Source organism: Sinocyclocheilus grahami, unplaced genomic scaffold, assembly GCF_001515645.1.
Source record: "Sinocyclocheilus grahami isolate Dianchi unplaced genomic scaffold, SAMN03320097.WGS_v1.1 scaffold25.1, whole genome shotgun sequence".
In the NCBI taxonomy this organism is placed as follows: Eukaryota; Metazoa; Chordata; class Actinopteri; order Cypriniformes; family Cyprinidae; genus Sinocyclocheilus; species Sinocyclocheilus grahami.
Genome location: NW_015505204.1, coordinates 3751706 through 3774715, shown reverse-complemented (window position 1 = coordinate 3774715; position 23010 = coordinate 3751706). Strand labels below are relative to the sequence as shown.

Genomic DNA, 23010 nt, shown 5'->3' with positions numbered 1-23010 from the left:
CATCATATGACCCCTTTAATAAAACAGGCAGGCAGTTACATTGTAACTGATAAAATGTCATTACTGTATCACCCAGATCACCCCATAGTAACCTACAAACATGCATTGACAATCAGTTGTTCCTGCTACGTTAAAAGGCGTTTAACCTGTAGCCAGTTTTCACAACAAACAACCGACAGACAAAGTAAACTAAACTAACCTAACCTAACCTAACCGTTCCCATTATAATCAATGGAGCTAACGTTATCTATCTGCAGCGCACGCGAGTGTGTCGATTAAAGAGCGGTGTAAACAGACTAGTTCATTATAATGGCATCGTACTAGCTAACGTTAGCTGCGTAGCTGGTAGTGTAGAACGACAGCTACAACATAGACCACAAGATTAGGGCCAAACACTAAATGTTTTAATTGTCTCCGGACTGTCTATCGATAAAATACTGAATCGAGTACCTGGGGTTGCAAGCCAGCCATTATTTATATCGGTCTAGATTCCAGTCATCTATTAATGGCTCCGCTGCTACCGGCAGACATCCTGGTCGTGTTCCATCGTTATCTGATTCGTGAGCGAATCATTATTGTGAGTCAAATCTTTTCAATGAATCTTTTGAAACTGTCCATAAATGGGATTCAGACATGTTCGACTTGTAACGAGCCGAGAACTGAGGGGGTGACGTCATGACGTGAAAGAATCACTGAATCGTCTTTACTCGGATCTTTGAAGTGAACAGTTCAAAAGAACCGACGGATTTCCTGTAAAGTGTTCATGACGGTCTGTTGGCACGCATCTGCGCATGAGCAACACTCACTCACAAGTCTACACAGGCTACACTGTAACTCAGTGTTTCCCAACCTTTCTTTAGTCACGGCACCCTTTGGAAATTTTAACAAACTTGTGGCACCCTACAAAATGAATTTTGTCACAATATTTGAATTTCAACTTCGATGTGATAATTTGAAAAGTATAGATATTCGGTACAGCAGTGAAGAACTGCAGAATATAATGTCATACAGATATTTTGAATATTATAAAAAACAATTGTCAATCAATGGTGGCAATCAGTAGGCTAACTTCTAATGAAGAGACCAATTTATATGACAGATTTTAATGTAGGCTTTTATACATGTGTAAACATTATTTAATTACCATTATAGCTAGCTAAATAATACTAAGAGAAGTTTTTGGATTTTTGAACCTTATTACAAAATATAATAAACAAAATATATATTTAAAAAAAGTTGTCATATGCAAAAACTTAGCAAATGCAATTTTGGTGCAATTGTTTATGTTTATATGGTCAAATATTTTGATGAAATCACTGTGTTCATCGTGAAATATTACTAACAATACAAAAATTATTCTTACATTTACTTTTTAAAAATATGTAAAGATTTCACAGCGAAAAGATGTGCACTGTGACATGAAAAGGGGTACAAAAAAATCAGTCAGACGACTAATTGCATTTAGTAGATTATGAAACAGGTTTTTATGAAAACTGATAGTGTTGATAATTTAGAATTTTACATATTAAATATGATACGGAAGGTTTTACAGGGTAAATACAAAGCTATAATTTTACAATGATAGATGAGAGTGATTGAGAGCATTAGTGTTTTTAATATAACTATTTCACTACACATTTGAGTACAAAGTGTCTGTTTATCATAGTCATGTCCGTTAACTCTGAGTCAAAGTCAGAGATGTGGGTGGTTGAAGATATGGCGCAACAGATCACACTGGCCAAACAAACAGCAATAGTTTACTTGCTGAGTAATGCAAATTTAACAGAATGCACATGGACAGAACGTTTCTCAATTGAACATCCTTTTGTGCTTAATGTTAATCTCAACGTCAAAACCTTAACTGTGTTTTCATATAATTGGGTAGTAATCATTGTACTAAAAATGCTATTTTTTAAACTCAATTTGCACCAGAACACTGGAATTATTTTCTTTATTCATACATTTCTTTATTCTTCTGTTAGCAGCAGCAGTGGCAATTTAATTCAAATGCTGCCAGAAGTCAGGATCTCTATTTCAAAATCTGCCATTGTAAACATTTTTTTACATTCAGTATTAACAGCCATATATAATATACAGACAGTTTATTGCTGTAATTTGTTTGTTATATTGAAATATGCATTTATATAATAGACATATACATTGATTGCTTCATGGTTATTTATCATTGCTTTGCTCATGTCATTTCTTCATTTCCCCAAAATGATGCTTTCTCAAAAATTAAAGATTAACCAGCACTGCAGTCCCTCCTGTTCCAGTGCGGGGGGCTCATCTGGTATAAATTCTGGGAGAGCAGCACTGAATTAGCTGAAAACCGCACACTTTCACTGGAACTGAAGTGTGAGCTCCACAAAAATGCAGCTTCGCTTTTTACTTTGCCTGTGTATTGTAGGAGCTCTTGCACAGAGCGACTATGATGAAGATGATGGAGCGGTAAATATTTACCGAATTATACGGAATTATATGGAATTATATTGTTACTTTTTGATAATATAGTGATTATTGTTTGCTTTCTATCCCACTTTTTTTTACTTTAGGAAGGCAAAAAAGATGTAAGTCTTTTTATATATATGGCCTCAAATCATATGAACGTTTGCAAACAATTACATTAAAAAAATGCAGTAACGTGTAACATTTTTAGTTGAATTTTGTATTGATTTTAGCCTAAAGAAATCCAAGATCCCAGGGGTCATCGTCCCGTCAGTAGAGGTCGTGAGACGTACTCCGCAGGCCCGGCAGCCCCACCTCCCATCAGTGGGGGAAGCCGTTACCGGGGAAGACCAACTGCAGCACCGGTGGGAAAACTTGTGCTGGAGAAGGAAGAGCAGCCAGATTCTGGTGGATGTAACCACATGTCTGAGAAAATGGTCAGAGTGCCAAAGTGTTTTGATTCTACTTGTGCTCTACTTATATGTGTTTTGATGGGCAACATAACATTTCTGATATTTTAGAATAAGATGACAAATATTGTAGGCGATCGTAATAACAATATAGAACTTTAAATCAATGACATAACTAAATGTTCAATATTGGGGAGACCAAATGTACAGCATTAATAATCTCACACTGAAAATCAATTTTGTCAACCGTTAATCTGAATATTGGTGTTTTTGTTGGTTACGATCCAACATACGCACAAACAAAACACAATTCAAATTGTTGTTTTTTTTCTCTCTCTCTCTCTATTCAGGGTGTGTTGTGTCCCACAGGTTGTGATCTAAAGAAAACCGTCCAGAAGCAAGAACGTAACGTGAGGCCAACTGTAGATCAGCTCAAAAGATCTGTGGATGAGCTGACCCAGTCCACCAACTCTGTCTATGGCTACGTCTTGGATATGACCACAGAAGTAGCACAAAGACAAAGAGTCAGCGAGGGTAACTATACTTCCTAAGAGAGCATAGAAACTTTTGTAGATCTGCAGGTAATAGTCTATTGTGATCAGACAAGAATAATTCTTGATTAGTGTTCCTGTAGCACAACTGGTAATGCTGAGGACATGGGTTTGATTCCCAGGAACTACATAATCTAATCAAATCTGCTAAATGAATTGGCAGAACACTGTTTATTAAACACTGTTTGTGTTGGTTCATAGGCAATGGTTTGCTGGTTGGTCAGTACACAGACAGCCTAGAGACCCAGCATGCTTATATTAAGGACGCTGTGGACATCACCTTCCCCCAGAACATCAAAATCCTACAGGCTGTGCTTGACAAGATCCGTGAGAAGATTCAGCGTTTGGAGAAAGCCATCAGTGCTCAGAGGGCCAAGTGCCAAGTGCCTTGTAAAGTCAGCTGCCCGATTCCTGTGGTTTCTGGCAAGGAGTGCGAAGAAATCATTCGCAAAGGAGGAGAAGAATCTCAGATGTACCTCATACGGCCTGATCCACTCGGCATGCCTTACAAGGTCTTCTGCGATCAGACAAGTAAAAATGGAGGTATGTCCACTTTCATCCTTTAAACAAACCCATAACCCTAACGTAACTCAGGATCTCAAAATCATGTGGCCTGTTGAGGAAAGTTATGAGAAACATCCAATTTAGGCTTTTCTGCAAAGTGATATTACGTTTTGTAATACTTTCAAATTGAAATGTCCAGTGAGTGGCACTGAAAGTGCATTCAGTTTTATCCGAAACAGATTAATGTGAATCTGGCAGCATTTTATGTCATTGGTTGTTGTATGTAGTGTGGCAGTTCATGTCCAGTAAAAAATAACAGTGCAACTACAAAAAACCCTACCCTAAACCTAACCAAAAATGGCATCAAAAACTAATGTAAGATAAAAAGCTAATTTGCTGAAGCAACATTGCCATTTTAGCTAGATTCTACAAGTCTACGAGCTCTTTTATTGTACCTCATGTTTCACAAGACTCATACATCCACAAGTGCAGTGCTGTACCAGGTGAGCTACCAAGCAAGTTTACTGATGTAAACAGCAAGTTTTCTTGTCAGAAAAACCATATGTGATGCAAACTAATTAACAAATCATCAATCATGCTTTGAGGTCAAGTGTTTTGAGGTCATAACATAGTATTATGCAAGGAACCTTGCGAAAAATAACTCTCTGTTAATCGATAATCTGCCCTGTAATCATAATTTGTGTGAAAAGCAATAGAGGTTATTGGTGTTTTACTGCCAGTAGGGTTTATTTCAGTCAGAAACTGCAGTTAATAGGTACGTTTTTAGAATTTTGGAGTAAAAATGTGTGTAGAAGCATACTTTACCAATGACGCAACCATCGTTATAAACTTCTCTACTATTCCAAAGGTTGGGTGCTCATCCAGAACCGTATGGATGGCAGTGTTGATTTTGGCAGGCGTTGGGATGACTACCGAAGAGGCTTTGGAAACATTGCATTTGATGTGGGCAAAGGCCACTGCCAGACTCCTGGTGAGCTACGGCTAACAAATGATGTGTGGTGATTCTGCATGTGGGAGTTTTACTGATGTACCTGAAGTATCTAGCCAAGAACTTCAAATGTAGCCTAGCAGTGCTAATGATGTAGTTAAACCCTGCAGAAAAGACAAATATATGTTGTGTTTTGGATGCTGGTGTGCTGATTTCCTCAACCTGGCTTCTTAACCAGCTAAACCAACAAGCTTCCATGGTCAACCCAGTATTACCAAAAAAACTGGTGAACAGCATATATATAAAAGCCCATTAGAACCAAACCAGCATAATCCAGTCTTTTCAGCAGGGTTCTCTAAGTCACATTTACTGACTCTTCATATCATCTCATTCTCTAATGTACTTGTTGTGGACTGTTTTAGGCGAGTACTGGTTGGGTAATGACCGTACTAGTCAGCTTACAAAGATGGGTCCCTCTGAGCTTCTGGTTGAAATGGAAGACTGGTCCGGTTCAAAGGTCTACGCTCAGTATGAGCAGTTCACTGTGCAGGGCGAAGCCACCAACTACATCCTAGCAGTTGGTCGTTACTCAGGAACAGCTGGGAACACATTCCTGAATGGTGCAACAGAACTGTTTGGAGAGAACCGTACCATGACCATTCATAACGGCATGATGTTCAGCACCTACGACAGAGATAATGACAAATGGTGCGTATGGTCCTAAGAGTCTGTCCTAATGGTGGCCAAATTGAAAACTGCATGGATGAGTTGTGCAGTATCTAATATGTTCTTTCTCTTTCCAATTGTCTGCATCTCAAACAGGATACCTGGAGATCCTTCTAAGCAGTGTTCAAAAGAAGATGGAGGAGGATGGTGGTACAACCGATGCCACTCTTGTAATCCTAATGGGCGATACTACTGGGGAGGATCTTATACAAAATATATGGCCAAGCATGGGACAGATGATGGCATTGTGTGGATGAACTGGAAGGGCTCATGGTATTCGCTCAAATCTATCAGCATGAAGATCAGACCTTTCTTCAAACAAAAATAAAACTTCAAGTAAATTGAAATGAGATGCAGTAGATGTGTCCATTCTTGAGCACATTCCCATTCAATAGCATTCATTTCATTTAGGCTTTTTTGAGAATAGGAGGATAATAAAACCTGAACCTAAACATTTCAAGAGACACAGTTCATACATGCATAAAAAAAGAGTGAATTAACTTGAAAAGTTTGAGACTGTGTTATTGAAAATGTATTAAAAAAACATAAGGATAAAATGTAAAACAAGATGTAACACAAGGACTGCAACAAGGATTGTAAGGAATGTAACACAATCTGCCTAATTCTCATTAAAGCTGACCTATAAAAAATTATGTGTCTTTGTATTTATGTAATGTTTTCTTATTTTAGAGCATTTTAGCATTTTTTGGGTCGTCATGATTGTGTTTGACTTTGTCAACTTCTAGTAAATAAACTTTCTTAAAACACTTTTCCCATCTCTCACAAGTTTATATACATGGATCACAGAAGAATTCTGTCATCTTTGTCATGAAAATTTTCACCACAGACTGTTTCCATTTTCCATGGAAATGACATTTGTAAAAATAAATAAAATTAATTTATGTTGATAAGGCATTTTTATAAGGACTTTTGTAGCTAGCATTGTATGTATCCTAAACAGAGACCATTATATAATTTAATTTGACAAAATTATATCTTGGTTGGAATTGACACCATTAAAAAAATTCTGCTCACAGGTGATATTTACCTTGATTTTTCTTGTTGAACAAGTATACTAACAAAACAAAACAAAAAAAAAACATTATTGAGGACAAAATAGTTTGTTGTGGTGGAAACAATGCGGTTTTTAACTAAAAGAAAAAACCCATAAAACATAAAAAAACAAGCAATAAAAAAAACTGCAAAATCGTTCAAATCATCCCATGACAGTAGCCAAAGATACACCTAAACATAAATAAAAATATTCATATTCATTCCAAAATTCAGATTCATATTTATTTGACACTCACTACATAGTTTTACAAAAATGTAAAAGTTTTCACAGTTTTTGAGTTATTTTATTGAGGTATTTAATACATTGTGTTTGACAGACTGATGCTTGTGTGTGAAATGTTATTTTGTACAGTCTCTTATACACATTTGGAAGGAAAAGGATAGGACGTGACGTGTGGTCAAGTATGGTGTCCCATACTTGGAATTTGTGCTCTGCATTTAACCCATCCAAGTGCACACACACAGCAGTGAGTACACGCACGCACACAGACACACACACACCCGGAGCAGTGTTCAGCCAATGCTGCGGCGCCAGGGGTGACTTGCTCAAGGGTCTCACTTCAGTCGTGGTATTGAAGGTGGAGAGACCGCTGGATATTCACTCCCCCCACCTACAATCCCTGCCGGACCTGAGACTCGAACCCACGACCTTCGGGTTATAAGTCTGACTCTATCCATTAGGCCACGACTGCCCCCTGAACTTGCGTCTGCATTGCAACTAAGGCAGAGCCATAGTAGATAATTTTTTCTCATTTTATACTGGTATAAAAATAGTGATATTTGTATCTTCTAACACTGTACATGGAATACTGCACATAAGTTAGATGTATAGACTACTGTAAAAAAAGAAAGAAAGAGAAACTGAAACTGTAAACATGATATTGGAAAAATAAATGGCACAGTTGTCAAATAAATATGTAGTAAATAGATAACAAAATCAAAAGAAATAAGTACAGTATTTGTCAGTATATTACTATTATTATATATGTATTACTAAACCATACACAATGTCAGACGAAATAATCCCACATATTACTAATCTAGGCATAAATCTGATTAAATATCTTCTAGGAGTTCTAAAATCATCTGATGCTGCTCAATGTCTTCAAACTTTGTAAGCAGCTCAGTGCGAACAATGGGAATTTTCCGGTAAGAGGGGGACACACTAGGCCGATCAACAGACTGAAGTTTTAGTGTTTTGTTTTTGGAGAATGATTTTCGCCTCTTTGAGATAGTGCTGAACTGCTGCATTTTGTTCTCCATAGCTTTGAAGGCTTCGTTATCAACGGCATGGTCAAAGGTTTGCTTGCATGATCCTTTGCACGCACGGATTTTGATGTCAATGTCCACCTTCACTCCAAAAATTAAACAAAAACAAGTCTGAATCAGGACAAAAGTTACATTTCAACTTCAAGCAAATAATGAAATCCCTGACTCAAACGTTTTGGCAGAACATCTGATCAAATATATTGATTATGTGTGCCTGAAATTACTGACTTTCCAGTCAATAAAATAAACAGCAGGTTCTCAACCAAGGGGCTTTAATAAACTTCTACTGAGGTATAAAATACAGTTTTCAGAGATATTTATTCATGCTATTTAGGGGGCTTCGAATACTGACTTTGAAGAAGGTTAAGAACCAATAATAAAAAGTATTCTGACACGTGCATCGATTTCGCTTACCTCAATTCGACGAATTTCATTTATCTGATCCCAGATCAAGTGATGATGCTTCTGTAAGTCTTTTGCAAGTTCTGCAGACCTCTTGTGTAGCAATGTTAAGTTTCTGTGAAGGTCTTCAGCAAACTTAGCATATCTGCTCTCCTGCACTGCACAGAGAAAATACCATGAGGCCACCTCATGTAGTTCATCTAAAAGCCTTTTGTTCCTATTAATGTAATAATAATTTATGAAGGTAAAATTAGGTTCTTGAAATGAATATTGTAAATAACATAACTGTTCGCCACACTGGTGAAACCCTAGGAACCCTAAAGGAGAGGTTCTTCTAAGGATTCTAAATGCTTCAGGTATCTTTACATTTTTACCTTGTTTATAAAACACATGAATAGAGAAAATCTCATAAAATAATGAACCATAACGTTTGACATACTATATGTCTGGATGATAGCTTTTCTTTGTGAGCCATAAAACTGCACACTCTTTTGCATTATAGATGAAGTGACGTCCTGATTTTCTTGAATCCTTTCACAAATATTTCTCAGACGTTTCCGAATGTCTTCATCTGCAAGATTAATAAGACCCTCCAGATGACACCCAGATGGACATTTATCCTCCTACAAAGAAAAAAACCCTGAAAAAACTTCCAGTAACAATTGATTCCAACAACTGCGGAATAAGTTTAATAATTTATTTACTTTTCTGTGCTAGAATTAATCATTATCTTTTCTTATATTACTTATAATTATTATATTTATCAGTGAATGCATTTTTTATTATTAATTTACTTACTAGTTTATTTAAAAGCACTTTTTGGAAGACAACAAGTGATCTGATTCTCCAAAATAACTCACCCTCTCCTCATCAGAGCACAAAGGATATGTTGGCCGTGCTGGACAGTGTCCAAATCTGGTGTAACCATAATGATTATGTTGTTTGAGACTGGATTTCAAGGCCGTACACACTGCAACAAACCACACACTTGCATTAAACTTGATAATAATGTTTATGCTTCATAGATGGCAAATGCTGAAAGCTGCATTCATATTGATAGGGTTATATATCATATGATTGTGAATGATATATAGTGGTAATGCTGTAGGCTCATTTTTTATTCACAACCTTGATGTGAAATCATCTTAAGTAACAAATAAACAATCTAGAGTTGTATATCTAAACGAGTAGAGCTTGACTATGGTTTCATATTGAACCTAGTGGATAAGTAAATGCCTTTTTTTTATCATTAACCAATGGTCAAAATGATGATATGATCTTTAGGATACACTATCAGAAAGAAAATGTGTGAAATTTGTACTTTTAGAGGTATAACAGCTTGTCATTGGGACAATATACTATTTACTCTAAAGGTGCATATTTGTACTTCAGCCTAGTGATATGTACTCTTAAGCTACAATGATGAACCTTTTGGGCTTAAATAAGGTAAAACAAGCTGTTGTACTCCTAAATGTATGATTTTGTACTTTTTTCAGAGACAGACTAATATAAGCATTATTTATTGAAAAGTTAAAGAAAGCAAAATGATCTAAGCACATTTAAAAGAACATTGTGCTTGTTTGTGGTTATGAATTAGCTGTAGGATGTCGGTTTCCAGATACTTTGAAATAAAAACACACACTCCAAAATTTGAAGTGAACACATTTTTATTGGAAACATGAGGTAAGCTGGTTGTGTGAAAGCATACATGGCAACATGACGTCTTCACATTATGACAAGCAGATCATTCAAAACAATGGCTATCTGTCCTTTTCCCCATCCCCTCTTTTCATTTTTAGACAGGTCTGATCTTCATTCTCACCACTTTGAGGGAGTAATCAGCTGGTTTGAAAGGCAGCCACACAACACCATTCTCAATCTCATAAGGGACTGCGGTGCCAGGGTCGTACTGGCCTCCTTTATAGTAAATCCCATTAAGGTTGGCCGACTGGCAGTTATTGTACCACCACCCTCCACCATACATCTCTGCACAGTTCTCCTCCCACTTATCGCTGTCCCTATCAAAGGTGCTAAACTTCATGCCAGCATGTGAAAGGAAGGATCCGAGGTTAGGCTGACCTTGCACTAATGCATCACCTGTATCCCCCACGTAATCCGACACGGTCAGCAGAAAGCCCTCGGCCTCCGAGCCAACTCTAACGCTGTACTCGGCGTAGGCCTCATTCCCGGCCCAGTCCTGCAGCTCCACCCTTAGAAGACTCTCTTTCTGAGTGAGAAGGTGTAGAAATTTGTTGCCGATCCAGATCTCGCCCTTACCCTGCTGGTCTAACCGGCCAAAACCATTTCGATACTCCTTCCAAGTGCGATTGAAGTTAACAGACCCATCCTCCCTCTGCTGAACCAGAGTCCAGCCTCCCAACCCAGTGCCCTGGTCACAGTAAACCTCTACTATCTCCTCCGACACAGCCGGCTTTATTTTGAACAGGCCGCTCTGACCGCCATTCGCATGCTTCTGCAGAATTTCAGCGCAATCTGAAAGAAGATTACACACCTGCTGATTAGAGCAAAGCTGCATTCGTTCCAGAGATCCATATAATTCATTTCGGAACTAATTACGTGGACTTGTTTCTGGATGAGCAATTAAATGTGACATGTTATTGGAAATTACTTGGATATTAGTTTAGTCCATTACACCACATGTTTCCAAGAAGATCTAACAAACTCTTACTATTGTTATCAATAGAATTACATTTTCTAATGGTTCACTTGTGTGTGCTGCTTGAGTTAAGAGTTTCACTCAAGTGTACCTCCACCAACAAAGCCAGCCTTGCGCTCGTCGTGCGATTTCACGCTTCGTGCGTGGATGTCGGGTAGATCCTCTTCCACGTCGCCACGCATGAACGCCCCAAGGTCATCCCCAAAACCTGGGTCACTAGAGAGGGTGGTCTTTGAATAACTCTTGCTTCCATCTGACACGACTCTTTTCGTGGAGGATGAGGATGAAGATGAGGATAACCTTTGCTTATCAGTGTCAAGACCCGTGAAGAAACCTCCACCGAAGTCACCTAGGCCATCTGTGCCATGAGTGAGAGAAGTAGTGGACTTTTCATTCCCACTGCTCACGGTTATTCTGACTCCATCACGGTTCAGATCTTTCCCTTCTTTGGCTGCCGTCAAAAAGTCTGCATCTGAAATTCCCATTTTTTCTAAATCTTCACAGCCGGGGCCGCTAGTCGAAACCTCAATCTTCTCCACGGGACCGTCTTTGGTGTGTGTCACCACCTTGCGCACTGATTTGGTGCACTGCTTGACGGTGGAGGTGGAGGTGGACGTATGTGATGTAGAGGAAGAAGTTGAGCCCGTACCTGATGTGGGGAACTTGCTAACAGTGGCGGCAGATTCGGCAGTGGATCCCTCCGCCTCCAGAGTAAGCTGCATCTGACCCACGTCTCCGAAGAGGAGCTGCTTCTGCTCGCCTTTGCCCGTTCCGCTTTTAAATATGGAGGGTAACACCACGTCCTTCAACGGCCTGCTCTTCATGATTCCCAGAGAACTAACGGTCTCCACGCTCTGGACATGGAAAGTGTTGAGATGGTCCATTTGCTTGTCCAGAGCAGCATAGCTCTCCCTGTCCACCGAGAACTCACTGTAGCTGGCGCAAGAGCCCTTGCATGTGCGTAGTTTGATGTCAATGTCGACCTGCGCCAAGAGATAATATTGGGAGAATGTGCTTCAATAGTAAGTTATGTCATGCAGTCAATTGACTTATGCAATTAACGCTTAAATATAAGTATTTTCAACTTTCCCTTACAATTACCTTTTTTATTTTGAAAGGGCTATCATACATTTCTGAATTTTAATAAATTAAAATAATTTTTATATAAATATTTAGCTCACCTCAAGTCGCTGAATTACAACAACTTGATCTTTGACTTGCGACTTCAGAGCGTCCAGTAACCGGAGTTGACGGTCAATTTTAATTTTGATATCAGTAATCCTCTGTCTCAGCTGTTCGGCCAAGGTGGTGTACCTGTTATCATTACCTGAGAGAAAGGAGGAAACATTTTCTATAGTGTCTTCTAAAAATACGACTGTGAACTTCCACAAATGAACTTCATGCTTGGCATGAATGATCAAAATTTCCAAAAATCAAAGACTGAATCGAAGCAAATTGTTACCAGCGCTAGAGGTCAGTCGCTCTCTTAGGTAAGTGTAAGTGTTTTTGGACACTTGATCGGCGGAGCGATACAGTTTCCGGCCCTCGTCCAGAAGACGACGTATCTTCTCAATCTTCTTGAGGATATCGTGGTTTATATAGGGCTGTGAATATATCATTGCTTATGGACAGATTCGACTGTGTCGACATTGCATTTTTGCAAACAGGTTGAATCATCATTATAGTCTATGATTTGTAAATTCCAATCAACAACTTGCAAGAAAGATGCACAGGAAGAGGTGGGAGTTTGCGCCCATGAGGATAATTTCTGGGACTGTCTTTTCAGTTACACAACCAATGTTTGTTTTAAGTTGTTTTGATGTGCACTTAACTCACATTGCACAATACAGATCATACAGATCAATACATCTCTTCTGTTAATGAAAGAAAGCTCAGCACTGATGCTCTTCATCACTATGTGTTGTGTATATTTACAATAAAATCAAAATAGATAAAGCAGATGTAAGGCTACTATGAGGAAATTATGATTTTGGAAGAATAACAAGTTTGGCTGTCAAACTTTAAACCAAACCACCAATAGAATTAATATGAATAAATTACTTATAATATTTATATATAATATATATACATTACTTAGCAATAGTGTACATTTTCCTCTTTAGTAAACTATGTCTATTGTAATATACCTGCACATACAATTGTCAATTTATATATTGTTATTACTTATTTACTTGTTCTATTTTTTATTCTTTATTATCTGTGTTTTTGTTCTGTCACTGTCATTCTGTTGCACTGCGGAAGCTTCTGTCATGAAAACAAATTCCTCGTATGTGAAAACATACCTGGCAATAAAGCTCATTCTGATTCTGATTCTGATTCTGATTCTGATTCTATAGCCTTATAAACTACTTTTCACTTGTAATACAGGCAAATATAATCTCTAATTAAACCTTTTAACGTTGCTGTCATTTAGTAAAAACGACAACTTTTCACCTACCCATACATACGCTGCATACATATGTAAGTTAGTAAATAATTAATACATTTTATCTATATCTATCTATCTATAGAGATAGATAGATATTTTTTTTCAAATAAACAATTTCAGCTAGGGCGAATTAATTTAATATGTTTTATCTATCTATCTATCTATCTATCTATCTATCTATCTATCTATCTATCTATCTATCTATCTATCTATCTATCTATCTATCTATCTATACATAGATATAGATATAGATATATAGATATATATAATGTATATATATATATATATATTTTTTTTTTTTTCAAATAAACAATTTCAGCTAGGGTGAATTAAGGGTGATTGGGGCAGTTTTTGAATTTCCGCCTTGTGCAAGGTTTCTTGCCATAATTAAAAAAAACATCAGCCCAACACATGATACGTTTCTGTAATACTGAAGATGTTAACTACCAGTTTGAAGAAGAAAAACTTTTATATTATAATGAAAGGATGCGTGACGTACACTTTTCTGTAAACTGAGCCCCCAACATTTTTTTGGTAACGTTTGGGTGATTGGGACAGCACATTTTTTCATTGATTTAGGGTAGTGTAAGAATATTTACTGTATTGCACAGGATAGTTCATACTTTGATATAATTTTATATGCAATATTTACTTTTCTCATCATTAAGAGTCAACGTTTATTTCTGTTCAGCTTCATTTCTCAGTCCTACAACACATGTAACTGGTAAAAGAAGGCTTGAAGTCCAAAAGTCATTGAAAACATTTAATAATCAAATAGACAAGTAAAAAAGTGCTAAAGGTCCAAAATAAATAAATAAATGAAATAAAAATATGTTGGGTGGCCCCATCACCAATTAACTGTTTGACAAACACATTTAACCTGCACAAACCTTTAAGACACGCAAATATGATTTGTTACTGTAACCATTTTTATTTATAATGCTTTTATTTTCAGAATGCTTCTATTTCAGAATTTTTATTTTAGCAAAATCTAGCTAGTTCATTAATATTTTTGTGGTTGATTAGGGCTTGTGCAGATCAAAAAGGTTGGAAACCACTGATTTAGGGCATACAGAGCATATACAATGGTTCTCTGTTAAAAAGTAAATAATTTTCTTAATTAGCAATGCATTTAAGCACTGTCCCATCCACCCAAATTGTGTTTGGGACAAAATAAAACAACCTAATTCTAAAAATAGATATGATGTTAGTGATATTGACACATTTTTTACTAATTTTGTGGAAGCAGTGCATCATATTTAATCAAAGGCTTGTATAATATAGTAGCTATGGCAATTTTAGGACCTTATTATGAAAACTAGCAAAAGCTTATGTAATTTTCCTCAGCTCATGCATTTCATGGTCAACTTCCGGTTTGATGCCTGCCCGGCCACCTACATGATGTCATACCAATGAGGGCATGCCGTTTTAATTATGTGGTCTAACAAAAAAAGGTTTTATTTTCACTCACTAGGTGAGAAAATTAATTCTGTATAGCTATACTGTCCCATTCGACCATAAGTCCCAATCACCCTTAATTCACCTATTTTAATACAAAGATCTGTAGTGCATTAAATGATGGGATAGCAGATGCCATTTAGCCTAGTAGTAGGAACTAGTCATGGCGAGATGAAGCCTCATAATGCATTGAAGCCTTTCAGCCAAGTGGTTCACAAAAGGGTTCATTTCTCGAGGCTTCATTTGCTACATTACAGATGACCTGATGTGGTCTGTGATACACTGTATTTTGCGCCAGTTAAGGCTTAGAAATAACGGTGAAGAAAAAAAAAAAAATTCCACATAGACTAATCTGTTTATATGAATATAATGTGTATTTGCTCGTGGTATATAAATGATTGTATAACATAACATAGCTGTGTAATAAACGTATTGGCTTGAAATGAATGGGGCTATCAAATGTGTGTAAATCAAGTATTTGCTCATAATAGGCAGGAGGGTCAATATTATTAGTCTAATAGTGGAAAGTGGCTGAGTTTAACAGGGCAGAGGACTGTGGATTTACTAGATTCGGACCGCTTCCTGCTCCGAAGCCTCGGCACAGAACGTAACAGCAGTTGCAGGAACCACGATAACATGATTTTGTCCTACACGGATGAGATTGTTTGTGGTCAGTGTTGCCAACTTAATTTGGCAACTTTTAGCATCTTTTGATAAGTGACTCAAACAATAAAAAGGCACAATTTACCATTTCAATTACACAAAAAGAGAAAATCCAAAGATGCTTAGCAGTACACACATCACAGGAATTAAGTAAGCTGCCATTTGCAATAGTTTAATTTAATAGTAATAATAATAATTTCATAATTGAGTACTGTTGTTGTTCATTTATGAGACACTTTGTTATTAGCTTGTACCTGCGATTGTTGATGAGTTAGTTACTAACTCATCAACAATCGTAGGTTGTTTTTCCATTTTTTCGCCACTAACTGTTAGGACACTGTAAGAAAAATATGTAGAAAAATGGAAAAGGTGCTAGTAATTTTCCAGGACATTATCCGTTGTAACCCGAAAATGCGTAATAAAAAAATGCAGGTAAAAACGAACCTGTGGAAAAATCAATACAGAAAATTCCTTCATATTAACATAGTAGATTGTGCATTTTTTTTTACAGACTTTTCTTAGAGTGTAGCATACTAATTAACTACCAATACACTGCTTAAAAGTGTAATTGCTCAGAATTTGTAGTTTTACTTGTTTACTAGCTAATAATAATAATAATAAAAAAATTCAATTGTAATCGTTCAAAAATGTGTACGCTTTCGATAATTCAGTGTATTTAAAAAATTGTATTTATATTTTAATATTATATTATTCATTTATATTATTACGAACAAATCTAAATGAACATATAAAAATACATGTTTTTGCTGAGATTTGACAATTGGCATTAGGGTGGGTGGAAGAAAATAATCAGAATCAAGGTGTCGTTATAGCCTCTATATCAGCATTATTAAGCATTCAATCTGGAAGAGCGTCATGTAGACAAGACCTCATATATCAAATACTCCACTTGCTTCTCACACTTCATAATAAGGGAATGGCTGTCTCCTTCCTTTGGGTTCCTGCCCATGTAGGGGTGGAAGGAAATGAAGTTGTGGATATGCTAGCAAAAAACTCTACAAAGCATGAAACAGTAGATGTACACGTACCAATAAGTAGAGCAGAGGTCAAAACCATCATAAAGCAACATTCACTTAAAATATGGCAGGAATATTGGAACATGATACAGGACGTCATTTATACAGTATACAAAATCAAGTAGTCACAAGCATGAGGAAGGGCAGAAGCCCAAGGGAGGAGATGTTAGTCTCACGTCTTAGAATGGGGCACACTGGTTTAAAGACAACATTGCACAGAGTAGGAAAACATCCCACTGGATTATGCACTTATTGTAATGTACAAGAGACAGTGAAACATATACTGTTAGACTGCAAAAAATATGATTAGCATCTTTTGATAAGTGACTCAAACAATAAAAAGGCACAATTTACCATTTCAATTACACAAAAAGAGAAAATCCAAAGATGCTTAGCAGTACACACATCACAGGAATTAAGTAAGCTGCTATTTGCAATAGTTTAATTTAATAGTAATAATAATAATTTCATAATTGAGTACTGTTGTTGTTCATTTATGAGACACTTTGTTAGTAGCTTGTACCTGCGATTGTTGATGAGTTAGTTACTAACTCATCAACAATCGTAGGTTGTTTTTCCATTTTTTCGCCACTAACTGTTAGGACACTGTAAGAAAAATATGTAGAAAAATGGAAAAGGTGCTAGTAATTTTCCAGGACATTATCCGTTGTAACCCGAAAATGCGTAATAAAAAAATGCAGGTAAAAACGAACCTGTGGAAAAATCAATACAGAAAATTCCTTCATATTAACATAGTAGATTGTGCATTTTTTTTTACAGACTTTTCTTAGAGTGTAGCATACTAATTAACTACCAATACACTGCTTAAAAGTGTAATTGCTCAGAATTTGTAGTTTTACTTGTTTACTAGCTAATAATAATAATAATAAAAAAATTCAATTGTAATCGTTCAAAAATGTGTACGCTTTCGATAATTCAGTGTATTTAAAAAATTGTATTTATATTTTAATATTATATTATTCATTTATATTATTACGAACAAATCTAAATGAACATATAAAAATACATGTTTTTGCTGAGATTTGACAATTGGCATTAGGGTGGGTGGAAGAAAATAATCAGAATCAAGGTGTCGTTATAGCCTCTATATCAGCATTATTAAGCATTCAATCTGGAAGAGCGTCATGTAGACAAGACCTCATATATCAAATACTCCACTTGCTTCTCACACTTCATAATAAGGGAATGGCTGTCTCCTTCCTTTGGGTTCCTGCCCATGTAGGGGTGGAAGGAAATGAAGTTGTGGATATGCTAGCAAAAAACTCTACAAAGCATGAAACAGTAGATGTACACGTACCAATAAGTAGAGCAGAGGTCAAAACCATCATAAAGCAACATTCACTTAAAATATGGCAGGAATATTGGAACATGATACAGGACGTCATTTATACAGTATACAAAATCAAGTAGTCACAAGCATGAGGAAGGGCAGAAGCCCAAGGGAGGAGATGTTAGTCTCACGTCTTAGAATGGGGCACACTGGTTTAAAGACAACATTGCACAGAATAGGAAAACATCCCACTGGATTATGCACTTATTGTAATGTACAAGAGACAGTGAAGCATATACTGTTAGACTGCAAAAAATATGAAGAAGATAGGGCAGAATTAAAGGCACAAATGGATGAACAAAGCATGACACTTGAGCATTTATTAGGGAAAACATCTGGGAGAATACGCAATTTATTAATGTCATTTTTGAAAAACACTGGGTTAAGTGAAAGAATTTAATAGGGTATATATTTAAAAAAAAAAAAAAAATATATATATATATCTTCCCTCTCCACTCCTTTGATGTCAGTCTAATGCCCACACTACAGTCTAGTAGGTGGCGGTAATGCACCTTTGAGATGAGTTGCCAACCGCCATTAAACCTGAAAGAAGAAGAAGAAGAAGAAGAAGACATTTGACAAATTTGCGTCGTGATTACGTACTGACGTCATCCCTCAATGACATCCACAACATCTTTTAGCAACAAATCAACCTTCCTTTAGCAACTTCCCCTGAAAATGAGTTGGCAACACTGTTTGTGGTACGAGCTTGTACTTTTGACTGTTAAGTTGTGTAGTAGCCTAAGTGCACAGCCGTCTGTACACAGAACGATAGAAATAAATAAATTCAGGGAGAAATGCGTTTGGCGAGCATGGCGAACCTCGCGCGCATATCCGGGAGTTTGCGTCGGTCGACAGTGAGAGTTTGTTCAGCTTCACCGCTGCCTTTCTGCAGGAATAATGCGTTATACTCGCACAGTTTCAGTGAATCTGCAACTACTGTCAGATGTTTTTCAAGAGACTCACGTTACAGAAGCTGTCACAGACATTATGCCTCATCGGCACATACAACTGTTCGTATCGGATGCGCGGCAGGGTTTTGGGGTGATACGGCAACGTCAGGTATTTGAATAAAATTACTTGACTTTATATGATTTGACAGTTACTATAAGTTATTATTCCTATGCATAATAGTTCTTGACGAGGACGGGCTTGCACAGAACAAGCGAAGTAAATTCTTCCCGTGTGTAGTTTCTTGACTGACCACTAGATGTCACCAAAGCATAATATCACGCCTTTACACTCTTCCTAACCTCCCTGACGCCAAGAATAGTCTTAAACCACATTTATTGAGTGAAGGTCACACACAACATTCGATAAAAACACATCAAAATAACTGTGTATCTGTAAACTAATTACACTATAACTTTTCTCCCAACTGCTCTCAACCTCATTTTAGTGAATCTTTTCATAAAAGATGTTCGACTAACATGTAACGACCGCAGTGTCCAAACATTTTTCTTTTTCTTTTAAACGGCCCCGTTTTTTCCTAAAAAGCTAATTGTGGAATATTTTGCTTGGGAACGGAAGCTAATGGCATATTCATCAACAATAAATGCCACTTGATTTTATAATTCGTATTTTATTCAGTCATACATTTCTAAGTGTGGCTTATGTGACCAATTGTTTGGGCCAGTATATATCTTGCTGAAAATATGTTAAAAAAAAAACAATGATCCCTTGAAAAATCTCTTCCATGCAGTTCCTCAGCTCATATATGGTGGGAAATGGGATTTCCTTGTGTTTGATTATCTGTCTGAAATCACCATGTCGCTGCTCTCAGCAGCCTAATATATATAATATATAAGTTATTCCTCCATCCTAAACCTTACCTTAAAGTGTTATTCATACCTGATCTGACCCATACAACTGCTTTTGTAATAATAATAAATATTTGTAATGATAATAAATTCAGTGATTCTGTGGTATTTGTGGTACGAGCTTGTACTTTTGACTGTTAAGTTGTGTAGTAGCCTAAGTGCACAGCCGTCTGTACACAGAACGATAGAAATAAATAAATTCAGGGAGAAATGCGTTTGGCGAGCATGGCGAACCTCGCGCGCATATCCGGGAGTTTGCGTCGGTCGACAGTGAGAGTTTGTTCAGCTTCACCGCTGCCTTTCTGCAGGAATAATGCGTTATACTCGCACAGTTTCAGTGAATCTGCAACTACTGTCAGATGTTTTTCAAGAGACTCACGTTACAGAAGCTGTCACAGACATTATGCCTCATCGGCACATACAACTGTTCGTATCGGATGCGCGGCAGGGTTTTGGGGTGATACGGCAACGTCAGGTATTTGAATAAAATTACTTGACTTTATATGATTTGACAGTTACTATAAGTTATTATTCCTATGCATAATAGTTCTTGACGAGGACGGGCTTGCACAGAACAAGCGAAGTAAATTCTTCCCGTGTGTAGTTTCTTGACTGACCACTAGATGTCACCAAAGCATAATATCACGCCTTTACACTCTTCCTAACCTCCCTGACGCCAAGAATAGTCTTAAACCACATTTATTGAGTGAAGGTCACACACAACATTCGATAAAAACACATCAAAATAACTGTGTATCTGTAAACTAATTACACTATAACTTTTCTCCCAACTGCTCTCAACCTCATTTTAGTGAATCTTTTCATAAAAGATGTTCGACTAACATGTAACGACCGCAGTGTCCAAACATTTTTCTTTTTCTTTTAAACGGCCCCGTTTTTTCCTAAAAAGCTAATTGTGGAATATTTTGCTTGGGAACGGAAGCTAATGGCATATTCATCAACAATAAATGCCACTTGATTTTATAATTCGTATTTTATTCAGTCATACATTTCTAAGTGTGGCTTATGTGACCAATTGTTTGGGCCAGTATATATCTTGCTGAAAATATGTTAAAAAAAAAACAATGATCCCTTGAAAAATCTCTTCCATGCAGTTCCTCAGCTCATATATGGTGGGAAATGGGATTTCCTTGTGTTTGATTATCTGTCTGAAATCACCATGTCGCTGCTCTCAGCAGCCTAATATATATAATATATAAGTTATTCCTCCATCCTAAACCTTACCTTAAAGTGTTATTCATACCTGATCTGACCCATACAACTGCTTTTGTAATAATAATAAATATTTGTAATGATAATAAATTCAGTGATTCTGTGGTATTCAGTACTATTCTTGACTTTTATTATGTGCTTATTATAATATACTGTACACTTGTATTGACTCTAAGAATGTTCTTTTCTTTCAGAATATGGGATATGCTCCTGATTTTGTCCTTTCCTTTTGTCCATTTATTAAGGATATCAGCAAAAAAGGTAAACCTTAAAGTTATGATAAGACTGTGACACTTTTATGCAGACACATTTTATTGCGATTAAGTGATGTTTTTTCTTGGCTGTTTTATGTTATAATCTAACCTAACCTATATAATATAATATCAAATGTTTAATTTTTAATCACTATATTTTATGGAATACTATAACTTTTCTCCCAACTCCTCTCAACCTCATTTTAGTGAATCTTTTCATAAAAGATGTTCGACTAACATGTAACGACCGCAGTGTCCAAACATTTTTCTTTTTCTTTTAAACGGCCCTGTTTTTTCCTAAAAAGCTAATTGTGGAATATTTTGCTTGGGAACGGAAGCTAATGGCATATTCATCAACAATAAATGCCACTTGATTTTATAATTCGTTTTTTATTCAGTCATACATTTCTAAGTGTGGCTTATGTGACCAATTGTTTGGGCCAGTATATATCTTGCTGAAAATGTTAAAAAAACAACAACAAAAAACAATCATCCCTTGAAAAATCTCTTCCATGCAGTTCCTCAGCTCATATATGGTGGGAAATGGGATTTCCTTGTGTTTGATTATCTGTCTGAAATCACCATGTCACTGCTCTCAGCAGCCTAATATATATAATAAGTTATTCCTCCATCCTAAACCTTACCTTAAAGTGTTATTCATACCTGATCTGACCCATACAACTGCTTTTGTAATAATAATAAATATTTGTAATGATAATAAATTCAGTGATTCTGTGGTATTCAGTACTATTCTTGACTTTTATTATGTGCTTATTATAATATACTGTACACTTGTATTGAGTCTAAGAATGTTCTTTTCTTTCAGAATATGGGATATGCTCCTGATTTTGTCCTTTCCTTTTGTCCATTTATTAAGGATATCAGCAAAAAAGGTAAACCTTAAAGTTATGATAAGACTGTGACACTTTTATGCAGACATATTTTATTGCGATTAAGTGATGTTTTTTCTAGGCTGTTTTATGTTATAATCTAACCTAACCTATATAATATAATATCAAATGTTTAATTTTTAATCACTATATTTTATGGAAATACTAACTAGATTTAGATTTTTTTTAAATATCATGAATAATGTTCATCTTCAGTCATTTCAGACACATTGAAGATGTGCTTTTGTGTCCTGCAGGTATTCGTGTGGTCAGTAATGCTGGAGGTGTCAATCCTCTTGCCTGTGGAGCAGCTCTACAGGAAGTAGTTCAAAAGGCGGGACTTGACTTGAAGGTAGCTGTGGTGACTGGTGATGACCTAATGCCACAGGTAATTGAACTTAATTTATGCTTATGTAATTCATGGGCATGTATTTGTCTCATGGGAGCTGACATGTTGACCTCACATGACCAGGCGAATACTACTCATTTTATCTCAGTAACCACCCTCTTAATGGACACTTTCACTTAATAAGATGATTTTGCATGATGCTACAGCCACACCACTAGGTCTCAGCGTAATCCAAGATGAAAATCATATCAGATACATACAGCACAACAAACAAAAAAGTTTTGAATATTTATTGACTTAGCATTTGAATTCAGCACACGTTGACTGATAGTTACTAGAGTTTTACAAAGTATAAGTACTACTATACTTATTCTGCTGTTCACATAAAATTGATCAAAACTGACAGTAAAGACATTTATAATGTCACAAAAGATTTCTATTTCAAATAAATACAGTTCTTTTGAACTTTCTATTAAAAAAATCTTGAAACAATTTT

General features: G+C 36.4%; 4 protein-coding genes and 1 pseudogene across 7 annotated transcripts in view; 2 read left to right on the top strand and 3 right to left on the bottom strand.

Annotated features, from left to right (window-relative positions):
- rnf175 (ring finger protein 175) overlaps positions 1-595 on the bottom strand; it is a 6895-nt gene extending 6300 nt beyond the window's left edge. For all 3 annotated transcript variants that reach the window (XM_016249413.1, XM_016249429.1, XM_016249421.1), the window contains exon 1: positions 451-595. In XM_016249413.1, the coding sequence (XP_016104899.1) occupies positions 451-471 (21 nt within the window). In that variant the 5' untranslated portion in view covers positions 472-595. The remainder of the gene's footprint in view (positions 1-450) is intronic.
- Positions 1-6238, top strand: part of fgb (fibrinogen beta chain) — a 7157-nt gene extending 919 nt beyond the window's left edge. The window contains exons 1-8 of one of the 2 annotated variants that reach the window (XM_016249394.1): positions 2314-2451; positions 2556-2570; positions 2682-2885; positions 3209-3392; positions 3611-3952; positions 4782-4904; positions 5285-5570; positions 5685-6238. In XM_016249394.1, coding sequence (XP_016104880.1) covers positions 2374-2451; positions 2556-2570; positions 2682-2885; positions 3209-3392; positions 3611-3952; positions 4782-4904; positions 5285-5570; positions 5685-5916 — 1464 coding nt within the window. In that variant the 5' untranslated portion in view covers positions 2314-2373 and the 3' untranslated portion in view covers positions 5917-6238. Of the gene's footprint in view, positions 1-2313; positions 2452-2555; positions 2571-2681; positions 2886-3208; positions 3393-3610; positions 3953-4781; positions 4905-5284; positions 5571-5684 lie in introns of those variants that run through there. The other variant, XM_016249402.1, reaches the window with a different exon arrangement.
- A 1056-nt stretch (positions 6239-7294) lies between these two features.
- LOC107564329 (fibrinogen alpha chain) lies at positions 7295-9925 on the bottom strand. The gene is made up of 4 exons (XM_016249384.1): positions 9194-9925; positions 8773-8956; positions 8346-8491; positions 7295-8012 (listed from the first exon to the last, which is right to left on the bottom strand). The coding sequence occupies exons 2-4, from the start codon at positions 8828-8830 to the stop codon at positions 7719-7721; spliced, it is 498 nt and encodes a 165-aa protein (XP_016104870.1). The 5' UTR covers positions 8831-8956; positions 9194-9925; the 3' UTR covers positions 7295-7718.
- A 63-nt stretch (positions 9926-9988) lies between these two features.
- LOC107565125 (fibrinogen alpha chain-like) lies at positions 9989-12629 on the bottom strand. The gene is made up of 4 exons (XM_016250340.1): positions 12473-12629; positions 12192-12337; positions 11102-11993; positions 9989-10826 (listed from the first exon to the last, which is right to left on the bottom strand). Exons 1-4 carry the CDS (start codon positions 12627-12629, stop codon positions 10129-10131), a joined length of 1893 nt encoding a protein of 630 aa, XP_016105826.1. The 3' UTR covers positions 9989-10128.
- Positions 12630-20013: 7384 nt separating this feature from the next.
- LOC107565114 (uncharacterized) overlaps positions 20014-23010 on the top strand; it is a 33623-nt pseudogene continuing 30626 nt past the window's right edge.

What these genes read in the sequence shown, in the direction of transcription:
- LOC107564329 (XM_016249384.1), bottom strand. Translation starts at nt 8,830, where the DNA reads ATGCAAAAGAGTGTGCAGTTTTATGGCTCACAAAGAAAAGCTATCATC. An exon ending in AGCTATCATCCAGACATATA is followed by an intron (nt 8,492 to 8,772) that starts GTATGTCAAACG and finishes TTCTCTGTGCAG; the next exon opens with TGCAGGAGAGCAGATATGCT. An exon ending in ATGAAATTCGTCGAATTGAG is followed by an intron (nt 8,013 to 8,345) that starts GTAAGCGAAATC and finishes TTTGGAGTGAAG; the next exon opens with GTGGACATTGACATCAAAAT.
- LOC107565125 (XM_016250340.1), bottom strand. Translation starts at nt 12,629, where the DNA reads ATGATATATTCACAGCCCTATATAAACCACGATATCCTCAAGAAGATT. An exon ending in GCGACTGACCTCTAGCGCTG is followed by an intron (nt 12,338 to 12,472) that starts GTAACAATTTGC and finishes CCTTTCTCTCAG; the next exon opens with GTAATGATAACAGGTACACC. An exon ending in TTGTAATTCAGCGACTTGAG is followed by an intron (nt 11,994 to 12,191) that starts GTGAGCTAAATA and finishes CTCTTGGCGCAG; the next exon opens with GTCGACATTGACATCAAACT.